Consider the following 13,162-nt stretch of genomic DNA (forward strand, 5'->3'; position numbering starts at 1 on the left):
ATACCCTTGTGTCTTGTTAAGGTTTTGTTGCCGTGGGTGAAAAGCCCTCCCATTTCACTGCAATCCCAGGCACGTACAGTTTTTAAATCACCCTAAAAAAAGAGTGGCTCAAATATGAGGTTTAAAGAAAGTGCTGCATGTCCTCTATTCTGTCTGATTTCTATGGCTTTAGGTTGGATTTTGGTCACTTTTTCCAGCTGTGAGGTGACATTAAATTAACTTATATATGCAAAAAGTTATTTTTACAGATGTTTATATGTATATTTGTGATTTCACATAATTGCATGATTCCTGGAGTGGAGCAGTCTGAGGTTTGTTACAAAACACAAAGGTTGGCAGCTCTGCCACGGCAGCTGCAGGGCGATGGTACGTGCATGTCCGGGGCTGTTCGGTGCCTCCCTCGGGGGTCCCTCAGACCAGTGGGGCTGGCAGGGTGGCCTCTGCCTGCCTGGCATCTGCCAGTGATAGGAACCCCTGCTTTCCCCTGCTAGAGCATCCTGGCAGCATCAGGGGGAAGGGCAGTGGCTGCCTCGGGTATGTCAGATACCTGATGGGTACGACGGAGTGGGATGGGGATTTGGTCTCTGTGCCCAGCAAGGGATCCTGTCCTATGTTTTTTACCCACTCCTGTCCCATCTGGCAGACAGGGAAGTCAGGCTGAGGATGGGGCTGCTCCTGGGGCCTGGCTAGATTTGGCCATCCTCCTGGTGGGCTGGTGTGGGATGGGTCTGGCTGTCTGTGGTGGAGATGGCGGGTCTGTGGCAGGGAGGGAGTGTAGGGAAGGGCTCGGTGCAAAGCTCGCTGTGTCCTTTGGCTGGCCAGCGTGGGGCGTGAGCAGCTCAGCCTGCGCTGCACAACCTGCCCAACTCCCACATTCAACTGGCCTCCTGCAAGCAGGGATGTTGGAAGGAATCTTTCCTTGGAGCCCAGGAGCAGGCTTGTTGCCTGCCACTTCTCAATCCACCTGCATGGGGCTGTTGTCTGTTTAGTGCAATACAACTGTTGTCCACTGCTCCATCTTTCTGCCTGGTGCTTGACCCAAAACCCTGTCTGAGCCCGTAGAGAAACCCCCAGCAGCTCCACACTCAGGCCTGGCCGCTGGCACAGGACCTAGGACGCAGTTCCTGCCTGCACCCTCGGTTCTCCAAGGTTCAAGCAAGTAGTGCTGTACTCACTCTCCAGAGCTCACTGTGTTAAACCTGGGAGTGGACTGCAGCCTCCTGATGCTGCAGCAGCACAAAACCCAATCACTTTACAATGAAAAAAAGAGATTTTTAATGTATGCCTGAAATCTTTCTCCATGTGGATGCTTCCAGTGATGCCCGTGGATGCTGCAGGCCCCTGTGTTTCTGTACGCACGCACAGGAAATGTCCCCCCGTGGGCTGGGGGCTGCGTTGCTGTGACTGCCCCGCAGCCCTGTTTCAGTGGATGTGCTGTCTGTGTGCCTGGGTGGGTGCACACACATGCATCCCGGGCATGCATGTGGAGTGTGCTGTGAGTGGGAAGCTGGGTTTTTTTAGCTCCTCGTTATTATTAGTGGTAGGAGCCCAGTCACAGTAAGGCTGGAGGTGCCTGAGACCTTAAGAAAAACAACAGGAGGGAGGAGGCTTCGCATTCCTGCTCCTGAATTGAGTCGGAGGTGACAGCCTTTCCCTGCAATGCAATTAATCCCGGCAGCGCCTCTGCCACCCTCCCCCTCCCGCCTCGTCCAGGAATTAATTACTTGATTATAAATTCCCGAGTGGCGGTTTATAATAGCAATAATCCCCTCGAAATTCATTCTTGCTGCCGGTTGCTTTCCATCTCGCCCCCGTCGTTGAGTCTCGAGCGCCACATCTCCGTGCCGGGTGAAGCCCTTCTCCTCGGCCCGCCGGTGTCCTGGCTTTTTCCCCCCAGTAAACAAGAAGGGAGAATATTTGGAATTGATTTTGAGGGGTGTTTTGGGAAGCCTTGCTCCTGCTCACAGGGATGGAGCCCTTCTCTCATGGGCAGTGGGTTTCTCCAGGCTGGGAAGCGTGCTGGGAAGCGTGCGGGAGTGACACACTCACGCTGATAGCTGGGGATAAGGTTTTGTCCCAGTTATTTGGTGGATGGCCCAGGCCCAGCCCCAAGGAGTGGGGCTGGGGGCTGGCAGTGTGGCAGGGGAGCTCCGTTCCACCTCACTCTGTCCCTCCAGATTATGCTGACACTGGCTCTGGGGCTTGTCAAGGATTCAGGGAAGGGAGAAAGGATTTGGCGTGGCGTACGGGAGTGCGAGGGAGGTGGTGATGTCTCACAGGAGCCTGCTGGCAATGGGTGATGGGCCTCAAAATGGTACTGCCTTAGTGGGGGTGAGCCTCTCTGGGTCCCCCCCACAGCCCCCAGGGCTTGGCCCTGACCCAACCCCACTGTCCGGGCTGCAGAAAGTTTCCTGAGGTGCTGCCCCCATCCTGGGGACCCAGCCCAGCCGATATCACAGCCCGGCACACGCAGCCCCTCTGCCATTTCTGCCACTGAAATAACCAAGTTTCCAGCTCCACAAGCTACGCAGGGGCTTCCAGCCTGGCAGTGGCGTCCTGCTGGGAAAAAGCACCATCCCTCGTGAACCATGTGGGCAGAGGCAGTGTGGGCAGCACTGATGTTCACTGGCACATGTGGCCGCTGGGCTCTGACGATGCTGCTTTCCCTCATCTCTGCAGAAGATGCTGATGAAGCAGCAGGACCGCCTGGAGGAGCGGGAGCAGGACATCGAGGAGCAGCTCTACAAGCTGGAATCAGACAAGCGGCTGGTCGAGGTAACCAGTGCTTCACCCTGCCACGGCCAGTCCCGGGGACTGTCACCCTGTGGCACTACGGGGACAAGCTCGTGGGACACAGGGGCCAGGTGGGCAGGGAGGAAGGCAGGCATGCAGGGGAGGAGTAGCTGGACAGACTTCCAGCCTCCATTTCAGTGTCATCAGTCATCGTTTTGGGAGAAATAAAAAAAGTGTTTGGAGCTGCTCTGCAGCCTCTTGGGCCCTGGGTTGAGCTGGGAGGTGAGGAACAAGGTTGTCCTTAAATATCAGATGGCACATCCTGTCCTCAGCTCAGCACAGCCTTTCTCAGGAAGGGAGTGCTTGTGGTCCTTAAAGCCCCTCGGCCTCCCAGAGCATGCAGGGAAAGGCTCTGGAACATGAAGTTTCTCCAGCCTGGGGTGGGCCTGAGGATGAGGATGAAGATGGGAAAGGGTATGCAGATAGGAATGGGTGGGATTTTTCAGGGGAGCACACTTCCGTTGGTGGTGTAACAGATTGTTCTTTGGCATTGGGTCTCTGGAGCTGATCCCCACACAGACCCCAGGAAGTAAGTCCAGGAATCTGCTGAACCAATTAAACCTTCAGAGTGTCCCTGTTGGGTCTCTGGCACATAGAAGTCCTCCCATGTGGGAGATGACAGCAGGGTTTGAGCTGTCTGGTTGTTGCAGGAGAGCAGAGCTGGGGTGCAGCTTTCAGGTTGCATTCTCCACTGCTGAGAAAGGACCCACGTGTCCTGGGACAACCAGGAAGAGATCAAAGGGCACAGAGGGCCTGACCCTGCACCTCTCCCCAGGAGAAGGTGAACCAGCTGAAGGATGAGGTGCGCCTGCAGTACGAGAAGATGCACCAGATCTTGGATGAGGACTTGAGGAAGACCATGGAGATCCTGGACAAGGCCCAGGCCAAGTTCTGCAACGAGAACGCAGCCCAGGTTCTGCACCTCAATGAACGCATGCAGGAGGCCAAGAAGCTCCTCAGCTCTGTCCAGGTCATGTTCGACAAAACTGAGGACATCAACTTCATGAAGGTAAGACAAGCTACGCCCGTGCCAGGGTGGGATGGGGGCTGTGGAGAGGTTTGGTTGTGTGGGAAGAATTGGGTATGTGTGGGGTGTGGTGGGGAGCAGGATGGCGACATTAGCAGGGCTGGCTGATGTCTCCAGAGTGCTCAGCAGTGGAAGAAGTCAAGGAGAAGTGAGGCAGGCTCAGTGCTGGCCTCAAATGAGGAGGTGCCACAGCTGGAGATGGGGCTGGAGCAGCCCATGCAGGGGAAAGGGGGCTCAGTGCCCGTGGTAAGACTGTCCCCTCCTGGGGGGCCATGGAAGCTGACACTGAAAGGGGGCATGGCCACCATGGCAGGGATTGGCCTTACTGACCAGAGCTTCTCCTTCCACTTCTAGAACACCAAGTCTGTGAAAATCTTAATGGACAGGTAAGCGCAGCGGGACAGACGTGTTTGGGGAAGAGGGTGTGTTCGTGTCCACAGGGGTGGCAGCAGCACAATATCCAGAGGAAGACCAGGGCCAGGGATGCTACAGGGTTTGGGAGAGGCATGTGCCATGCTCAGCTTCCCCCTCTCTCTGGGAGGATGAAAAAATCCCCTCATGCAGCCACTGAATCAGGTCCTCCCCGTGGACTAGGGGAATCTCAGTGTTGTGTTTGTGGAAGAGCAGAGGATGGGACCAGCCGGGTTGGGGTGCCGGGCTCCATCCAGCTCCATTGGGCAGAGGCAGGGCAGGGAGTTAAAGGCGCTAGCAGAGCAGAGATGAGCTGGGATTGCCATGCAGTGGGGACATGGACTGCAGGAGGTGTGTCCTGGCAGGGAACATTCAAGGAAATGGGAAGGTCCTGCCTGCCAGAGACAGCCAGCTCGCTTCTGTCCTCTACCCTAGGGAGGGGGTTTGGCTCCAGGAGGGTGTGGGGGGAGGAGCTATCCCTCTCCTGAGTCTACCTTGTAACTCACACCTCTCTGCCTGCCATCCCCAACAGGACTCAGAACTGTACAGGTGGCAGCCTGCCCCCACCCAAAATTGGCCACCTCAACTCCAAGCTCTTCCTGAACGAGATCGCCAAGAAGGAGAAGCAGCTGAGGAAGCTGCTGGAAGGTGGGTGAAACCTGAGGGGTGCAGGGGCATGGGACCTCACTACCTCCTGTATCCATAGCTGGCTGCCTGCAGATCCCAGTACAAAATGGTGGGGAGATCTCTTTGGAGTAGGGACCCCTTGGAGCCCCTCTACAGTCAGCAGGGAGAGTCACAAAGCCAACTCCTGACTCTTTCCAGGGCATTTTCCTTGTCTTGTGAAATGGCTGTGTTCTGGGGTTACACAAAACCCTGAAATACAGAGCTTTTGGGGGTTTAGCCATTGCCAGGAAAAGCCAGTGGAAAGATGGGGGTCAGCATGTGGGCAGGGACAGCCAGGGGCTGGCATGGCCCCACAGCCCCCAGCCAATGCCTGGGTGCAAACCACATCCTGTGGAGGCTTCCCAGTCCTCTCCTTGGGGATCTGGTGTTTATCCCCCAGGCTGTCCCACTCTGCTCTGTTAGGGACTGTGATCATGAGCTGTTTGCAGAGCAGTGCCCGGGGCTGCTCCGAGCCCGCTGCCAGGGGCCCAGAACTGAATCTGCAAGTCCACCTGCACAGGGCTGTGTGCCTGGTTTGCCACTGGTGGGGCGGGCTGGGGCACCCTCTGCACACGTGGGGCTGCAGTGTGGGTCTTGGGGCTCCACTGCGGCTTCGGATCAGCAGCCGGAGCGCCCTGGGCTGTGCTTAATACAATCCCCCTCTCCTGTTCCCCTCCGCAGGTCCTCTGAGCACCCCCGTCCCCTTCCTGCAGAGCATCCCCATGTACCCCTGCACCGTCAGCAACTCCGGCGCGGAGAAGCGCAAGCACTCCACCGCCTTTCCCGAGGGCAGCTTCCTCGAGCCATCGTCCGGGACTGTGGCGAGCCAGTACATGAGCCAGGGCGCTTCGGCCGGCGAGGGGCAGTCCGCACAAGCCATGGTGCCTTGTAGCTCCACGCAGCACATAGTTGGACTTCCTAGCGGCCCGCAGCCGGTGCACTCGGGCTCCGTCTTCAACCCATCTCACTACCCCAACACCACGTCATCTCAGCAGTCCGTGCTCTCCCAGTACGGCGGCCGCAAAATCCTCGTCTGCTCCGTGGATAACTGTTACTGTTCCTCGGTGTCCAACCACAGCGGGCACCAGCCCTACCCGCGCTCGGGGCACTTCCCCTGGACAGTGTCGTCGCAGGAGTACTCCCACCCGCTGCCGCCCGCCCCCGCCGTGCCCCAGTCGCTCCCGGGACTTGCCGTGAGGGAATGGATTGACGCGTCCCAGCAGCACGGGCGGCAGGATTTCTATAGGGTCTACGGGCAGCCGTCGGCCAAGCACTACGTCACCAGTTAACCGTCACACTCTGCGGAGAGTCCTGCTCGATGGCGTGTTCAGAGAGAAAAGTCTGGTTTGCTTTGGCTTTTCTATTTTTTTTTTTTTTTTCCTCCCCTTTTTAAATCAAACCCGATGTTTTCCCTGCCTCACGCCCCTCCAGGATTTTGGGGAGGGTTGTTCTAGCATATCTCCTTTTTTTTTTTTTTTAATCCTTTAAAAATGAAATAATTTTTTTTTCATTTTATCGTCTTTTTTTAATTTAATTTTGGAAGTCCTTCCTGCCCCTCGCTGGGTAAACACGAGGGAGAAATTACCGAGAAGAAATTGATGGGGATTTCAGTCGGACATCTGGGTCTGTGCGTCGTGCTCTTCCTCGCTCCTCTCTGCCTTTGGAAAACTTCAGAAGGGACAATGGCACCTTCTCTCTTTCTATTTCTCCGAGTTAATTTTTTTCTGGTTTGGTTCAGTTTTTTCCCTTTCCCCACCCCTTTCTTTCCCTTTTTAAAAAGAAAAAAAAAGAAAAAATCTATCATTGATTCAGTATGAAATGACACTTGTAGATTTTGGGTTTGTTATTTTTTTTTTTAAAGGCTGATTTTTTTTTTTTTTTTTGGTGTTACAAGGCCACTTCTCATGCATATTGGCATTTTTTTCCTTCTTTCAGAGATTTGTAAATACACAATGGCAGGAAATTTAATGCACAAAAAAAAAAGGGAAAAGAAACTTTACAAAAAACCACAAATAAATAAATAAAAAAAAATCTGTTCTAGTTTTCAGGAGGGGAAGTGTGACCGAAACACACTCCCCTCCTGCATATCGCTGATGCAACTTCCTGTAACAAGCACTTTGTATAAAAAAAAGTGGACTTCCTGCTATAAGGCACAGGTATTTATTCTGTAACCGATTTTAGACACACACACACACACACACACACACACGCAAAATATTCAAATAAATGTGATCACTTAGTGCAAATGCCTCGCTCTGCTGCAGCTCTTCCCCTGGGAACGCCAGCTCCGGCGGGAGGCTCTCCCCCTGCGCTGGGAGGGAAACGCTCCCAGTCCCGCGGGGGTTTTCCAGAGGGGCTGTTCGGGAGGGAGCAGCTCGGCCGTGGGGTGGCAGAGGGTCCCAGGTGTGACGGGGTCCCCAGCAGCGCCCATCCCGTGTCCAGCCCCGTGGGAAGGTGTGCTGGAGATGTGGCTCTCCAGCAGCTCCCTCCCAGGCGGCGAGGATGTGAGTCAGGCACGGAGCCGGCCAGGCCGCATCCTGCCCGTGGGCTCCGAACAATCCCCATTGTGGGATGGGGACTGGGTTGGGGACAGCAGCTTTCCTGGCCCTGCCAGCATCCACCACTCCAGCCATGCTGCTGCCCTGGCACCCAGCCCGTAAGCCTTCATCCCCACTAAAGCCCCGCTGCCCCCTGGGGCTTTGTGGGTGCTGGCAGCACCCTGGGCTGCTTTGGGGACCCTCTGTGCTCAGCCAAGGCTGGGAAGGGCGAGGAGGAGCCCTTGGTCCAGGGCATGCAGTGGGGCCGTGCGCTGGCCTGGCTGGGGCTGTGCAGGGGCGATCTTCGTCTGGGGAAAATGAGGCTGGCTTCATGAAACAGCAGTGTCCTAGAGGCAGGAGGGGTTTTCCACTGCTCTCTTCAGGTTCAGCTTGCTGTATTTTTTCCTTGGTTGCAAAACACCCCTGGTTTAGTTCCAGTTTGAATTCCCCCTGTGCTACTTCAGTGGGAACTGGGAAGGGGAGGAAGTCTCAGTGAGCTGAAACAGGGGAACAGTGGGTTTGAGGGAGGGGGACCCTCTCACTAACTCCTCCCATTCCATTCCAACAGAGGTGGCAGCACAACCCTGGACAAGTTCCCAGGCAGTGTTGGGCTGGGGAGCCAGTACCTCCTGCCCCTGTGTGTTCTTGTACACGCAGGCTGCAGTGCCTGGCAGCTCAGCCCTGCTGTCCTGCTGGGTTCTTCTCAACCCTGTCCTGCTCAGGCTCTTCAGGAAACCCTCATTGGGATATTTGGAGATTTGCTTCTCAGTCAAAAGCAAAGCACTCCAGGGTGGCAGGAGGGAGCAGGATGCTCTCAACCTCCACAGGGATCCCATGATGCCTCCCCTCCATATTCACAGGGCCGGCTGCTGGGGGCTAAAGAAGAGCCCTGGGGTGATGAGGATACAGGCGAGATGAGTGATGTCCCTCCCTGTGGAAGAGGGTCCCTGATGCACAGCCAGGGCCACCCCCCACCCCAGGGTACTCTCCAGCCACGGCCCCTATGCTTGGTGCCTCTATGTTTGACTGCCCAGCTGTCCTCCTCATCATCATCCTCTTCCTCCTTGGCACAGCTGCCTCCTCCTGTGACAGCAGCAGCTGCCAGCCCAGGCATTAAAGCACCTGTCACCTACTAATGAGGGGACACCGGCTGGAGGGATCAGCCCCAAAAGAGTGGGTGCCCATGCAGAGCAGAGGGGCCACAGCAGGGGGCCCCTTTTCCCCCCATCCATGAAGAGTCCCCTGGTGTCCTGGGTACCTCAGCTTGCAGGACCATCAGTGCCATCAAGCCTCACGTGCTGCTGGTGGCGAGGAGGAAAGCAATGGGCCCGTGGGATCACCCCATGGAGCAGGAGGAGGAACGTGTGCCCGTGGCTGTTGGGATATTGGTGTCCTGGGAGGGGAAGCGCTGAGGCTCGGGTGCACAGCGGGGTTTTATTGATGGATGGCTCTGTCCGGGGGGTGGGGAGAGCAGGGGGAGCAGAGGCACATCCATAAACAGCTCGAGTTGTGAATGGAAAGAGACGGATTAGGAGCCAGGTGAAAACATGTCACACGGCGGAAAGAAAAATGAGCAGCTGGGCGAGACCAAATTGGTGTCCGATGAAGGACATGGGGCCTGGTGGAAAAAGGATCCCGGAGCTGGCGGTGCTGCACGGGGGAGGCTGATGGGGAACAGCTGGAGCTGGACACGCACATCTGGTGGAGCAGGGTGGGGGGAGAGGCAATGGCTGCTGTGAGCACCGTGCCACCGGCCACCGCACTCGGCGCGAGGCCGCGGGCCAGCCCTCGCAGGGGCACGGCGAGAGGGGCTGGTGCTTCGCTGCCAGGGTGATCCTGGGAAGGGGCCACAGCCCCGTCGCCCTGCCCTCAGCAGGGATTTACCTGGTGGGCTTTAGGCTCTCCTGTGCCAAGGGGTCCCCAGGTGGAGGAGCCACTGCCTCTTCCTGCATTTGCATACATGTAAATAAGCAATCAACATAATGAGGGCGAATGCAAACCAGGCTTTCAGTTTGCAACCAAGTCCTATTTTTAACCTTGGAGAAGGGTTTCAGCAGGAAGCTGCAGGCCCTGCCCTGGTACCCATCAGCACGTCCGGCGGTGTGGGTGCTCCCGCTGACCCTTCACCCCAAAGCACCGCTGACCCCACCACCACCACTGGGTCAATGCATGTTGTGCTCTGTTCCCGTTACCAAAGCAAACAGAAATCCCACATCTTTGTGGAAAGATGGACCACACAACATCACACCCTGCCTCGCAGGAGCCTTTTTGGGCAGCTCTCCCACTCGCTGAGCCCCAGGTCCTGCTTCCAGCCAGGGTGTGCACCCCAGGAAAGCCCTCGCTGCCTTGGGAGAGAAAGCCCCATGCTTAAACATGAGGGTATATTTAGACAGTGTCAATTTAAGTTTGCACATCAACCTTATAAATATGAAAGCCCATCTCCATGAGATGTTTAAGATACCTCATCACCCCTTGGAAAATATGCAGGAATATTAATTAGCCAGATTTGGGTACTATCTCATAATGAATAAATGAAGAGACTCACTGCCTAAGATGAACCACTGGTGTTTCATTGGGTTTTGTTACTTTCTTCTAAGAAAAGTGTGTTTTTAAGGTAATTCGCTCATTTTAACCCAGGCTGGCCCAGGGGCTCAGTAGATGCAGCCATGCCAGGATCAACCAAGGTGGGACACAGCAAACTACTTCTTACCTGAAGAGATCCTAAAAGCTGCTGTTTTACACCCCTGATTTGGCCCCAGCTGGCTGCACTGCCTCTGGAGTTGGAATCCTGTCCCAGCTGCAGCTCTGGGCCCAAGATGGAGGTGGAAAATACAGCCCCACTCTCAAAAAATTGATTTTTTTGCTTCTTCCTTTCCTGCCCTCAATCCTTGCCTCCTGCCCTCCTGCTCCGTTCCCCTGGCTGCTTCACTCCCTCCAGCTGGGCCAGGATGGGAACTTCCCAGTTGCTGTAGAAACCCAGATGAAGGACACACTTCAAACAAAAATGCCAAACAAGAAATGGCTTTGTGTGCTCCCGGATGGCCGCTTTCCCTTGCCAGGATGTGGTGGCTTTGAGGCCCTTCTTTGGGGCACCCTGTGTGGACAGAGAGGGCTGTAGGGACACGGGAGGCTCCCTCGCAGACCCGAAAGCTTGTGTTAAGCAGTGAGCAGAGGCTGGGGGTTACGGGGGACTGCACTTCAAAGGTGTCCATCACCCATGGGATGCTGCACTGCAGCCACTGGGGTTTTGACATTCCTGCCAGCTCTGGCACCATCTCCCCCTCTGGTCTTACGGCTAAGACACCCCTGGGACCCCAAGGGGCATCACCACCGTGATTTGCAAGATTTTGGGGTGATGGAGCAGTTTCCAGCTGGTGGGAAGAGGCTGAGAAGGGGACAGCCGGGCAAAGGATGGGGACACCAGCACACGCCGCAAGGTCGAGGTTGGATGGCCTAGGCGGTGGCAGGGCCAGGTGGCAGAGCCGTGTCCCGTGGGCACAGGGAAGTGGCAGCAGAGGAGCGGGGTCGGGACGGAGCAGGCAGCAGGCGCTGGGGGCCGGGGCCGTGCCGGGCCCCCCCGGCGCGTGGCGGCTGGCGGGGCCGGGGCGGCGCGTGGGTGCGGGGCGCTGCCGGCTGCCGGAGCTGCCATTGTTTGCCTTCAATCAAGATGTTTCAGGCAGAATCAAAAGCACCAACTGGGGAAATCATCATCACAAAAAATCTTGCGCCTGCAAAATAGGTCAAGTAAGACTCCAAAGAGAGAGAGCGTCTGATCTGCATTGCAAGGAAGAATAGCAACAGCTGTGATCTCCAGTATATATGGATGGGCTGGGGGGGGATAAATATATATATCCATGCATATGTATAACCGCTTACAGCTGTTGGGCCGTATGTTCATTAGGGCCAACTGTTTTGGAGGCAGAGGGATCAGCGCTAATCGGGAAAGGGAGTTTATCATCACATTCAGAGGCAAAAGTGTCAGGAGCAACTGCAGCCCCCCCGCCCCGCAGCCCACACCAGCTGTGCCACGCTGAATGCACCCAATTCAGGGCCCCTCCCAACCCCCCCGGGCTGTGAGAGCTGCAGCTCCTGCCCCAGCTCCAAAAGCAGCCGCCAGGCCCAGCTCTCTGCCCAGTCCCAGACCCAAGCACCGTCCCCAGGTGCAGAGAGGTTGTCACACCTCTTTCCCCACGCCCCAGAGCAGCTCTCCATGCCCACGCCACCAACACAGCCCCTCACAGTAAGGCCCCTTCGCTTATCCCTTCCTGGCTCTGGCCTCACAGGTGCCAGCTATAAAAATGAACCCAAAATACATATAAATCCTCCTGTCTGACATCAGGGAGGGTGATGGAGCCGGGGCAGGACAGCTGGCTCAGCCACCCCAAGACGCTGGGCTTTGTCCGCTCTGTTGGGACCCAGCTGTCGCAGGCTGGGCACAGCACAGTGTCCCAGCACACCACGATGCTCTCGGCAGCGGGGGACCCTCAGCCCCCCAAGCTCCTGCCAGACAGAGAAGCATTAAAGCATGCAGGCTGTGGCTCCCATTGGTAACACAAATGTTGCAAAGCCAAGCAGCAAGGACACCTTCTATTTGAAAACATCTCTCATCCAGGCGATTTACTTGCAGGGTGTTCCTGCCAGCTCCTAATGCAGCTCAGACTTGGGGCCCAACCCACCTGCCAGCTCCCCTTCCTCCTTGGGGCTGCGTTTGGCTGGCCCACTGTGCTGCCCAGAGGGCTGCAGCTCAGAGGCAGGCGGTCATGGAATGCTGCAAGCAGAGAGGATCCTTCCAACCCTTCCTCTTCTGAATGTGATGGGTTTTTTTCCCCTTTTCCCATTAAAAGTGATACAGATACTCATCTCGGTCAGGCAGCTACATAGGAAATGCAGAGGCACCCCCCACCCCGTGCTGTTTCCAGCAAGCTTTTGACAGCATCCCCCAACATGGGCACAGCCTGACCACAGCTTTACAAGTTTTGCTTCCAATCGGTGCTGGGAAGGGAAATAAGTGAACAGATTGCAATAAAAAATCCAACAAGCCCAAATTCAGCCAACTGAGCCCGAAGCTGCCATTTCGGCAGAAGCCAATCACGAGGCTTGTTTCCACTTAAACAAAACAAAATAAAATGAAAAAAGCTTCAGCCAGCGCCTGGGTGGGTGCCCGGGTGGGTGGGCTGGAGCACGGCCGTGGCCATCAGTCCAGCTGCCCCGCTCCAAGGTGTCCCAGCAGAGTGTGGCTGGGCTGGGGAATGCCGGCGCGGCGAGAACGCGGAGGCCGAAATATCCGGCTCCGCGGGCACAGACCGCTTCTCTGCTCTGATAAAGGCAGGCGTCTGGGGGCGCGAGGCCATAAACAGGGAAATACTGCTCAAAGAGGAACAAAAATCTCAGTGTTTTTTTCTCCTGCAGGCTGCAGATTATTATTTTCTTTTTTTTTTCCTCCTCCCCACACCCAATCCGCTCGGTTCCTTGTCCTTTCGGGAGCACTAAATTCATCATGTGGATGTGAAGCGGGGCTTGTGCGGGGAAGGACGCGCGGCTGGCTCCAGCAGACGCATGCAAGGTCACACGCAGCCTCGCCATAAATTACCGCGTCCCGCCGTAAACAGCAACAGGAGAGGGGAAGCGCGGCCGATTCGGGGCCGGGGGCCGCGGGGGCCGATACATAACGTTGTGACAAGTCAAACAACTCTCGGGGTGTTCACTTGCCAGAGAAATATTTTTCACA

General features: G+C 56.2%; 1 protein-coding gene across 1 annotated transcript in view; it reads left to right on the forward strand.

The window, feature by feature from the left end:
• TRIM8 (tripartite motif containing 8) overlaps window positions 1-7,143 on the forward strand; it is a 30,204-nt gene extending 23,061 nt beyond the window's left edge. Inside the window, exons 3-7 of the mRNA XM_041415903.1 lie at window positions 2,680-2,775; window positions 3,569-3,802; window positions 4,175-4,206; window positions 4,764-4,879; window positions 5,579-7,143. Of these exons, the coding sequence (XP_041271837.1) occupies window positions 2,680-2,775; window positions 3,569-3,802; window positions 4,175-4,206; window positions 4,764-4,879; window positions 5,579-6,186 (1,086 nt within the window). The 3' untranslated portion in view covers window positions 6,187-7,143. The remainder of the gene's footprint in view (window positions 1-2,679; window positions 2,776-3,568; window positions 3,803-4,174; window positions 4,207-4,763; window positions 4,880-5,578) is intronic.
• Window positions 7,144-13,162: the final 6,019 nt, after the last annotated feature.

The sequence above is a fragment of the Onychostruthus taczanowskii genome, unplaced genomic scaffold (assembly GCF_017590055.1).
Source record: "Onychostruthus taczanowskii isolate IOZ18803 unplaced genomic scaffold, ASM1759005v1 scaffold5, whole genome shotgun sequence".
Taxonomy (NCBI): Eukaryota; Metazoa; Chordata; class Aves; order Passeriformes; family Passeridae; genus Onychostruthus; species Onychostruthus taczanowskii.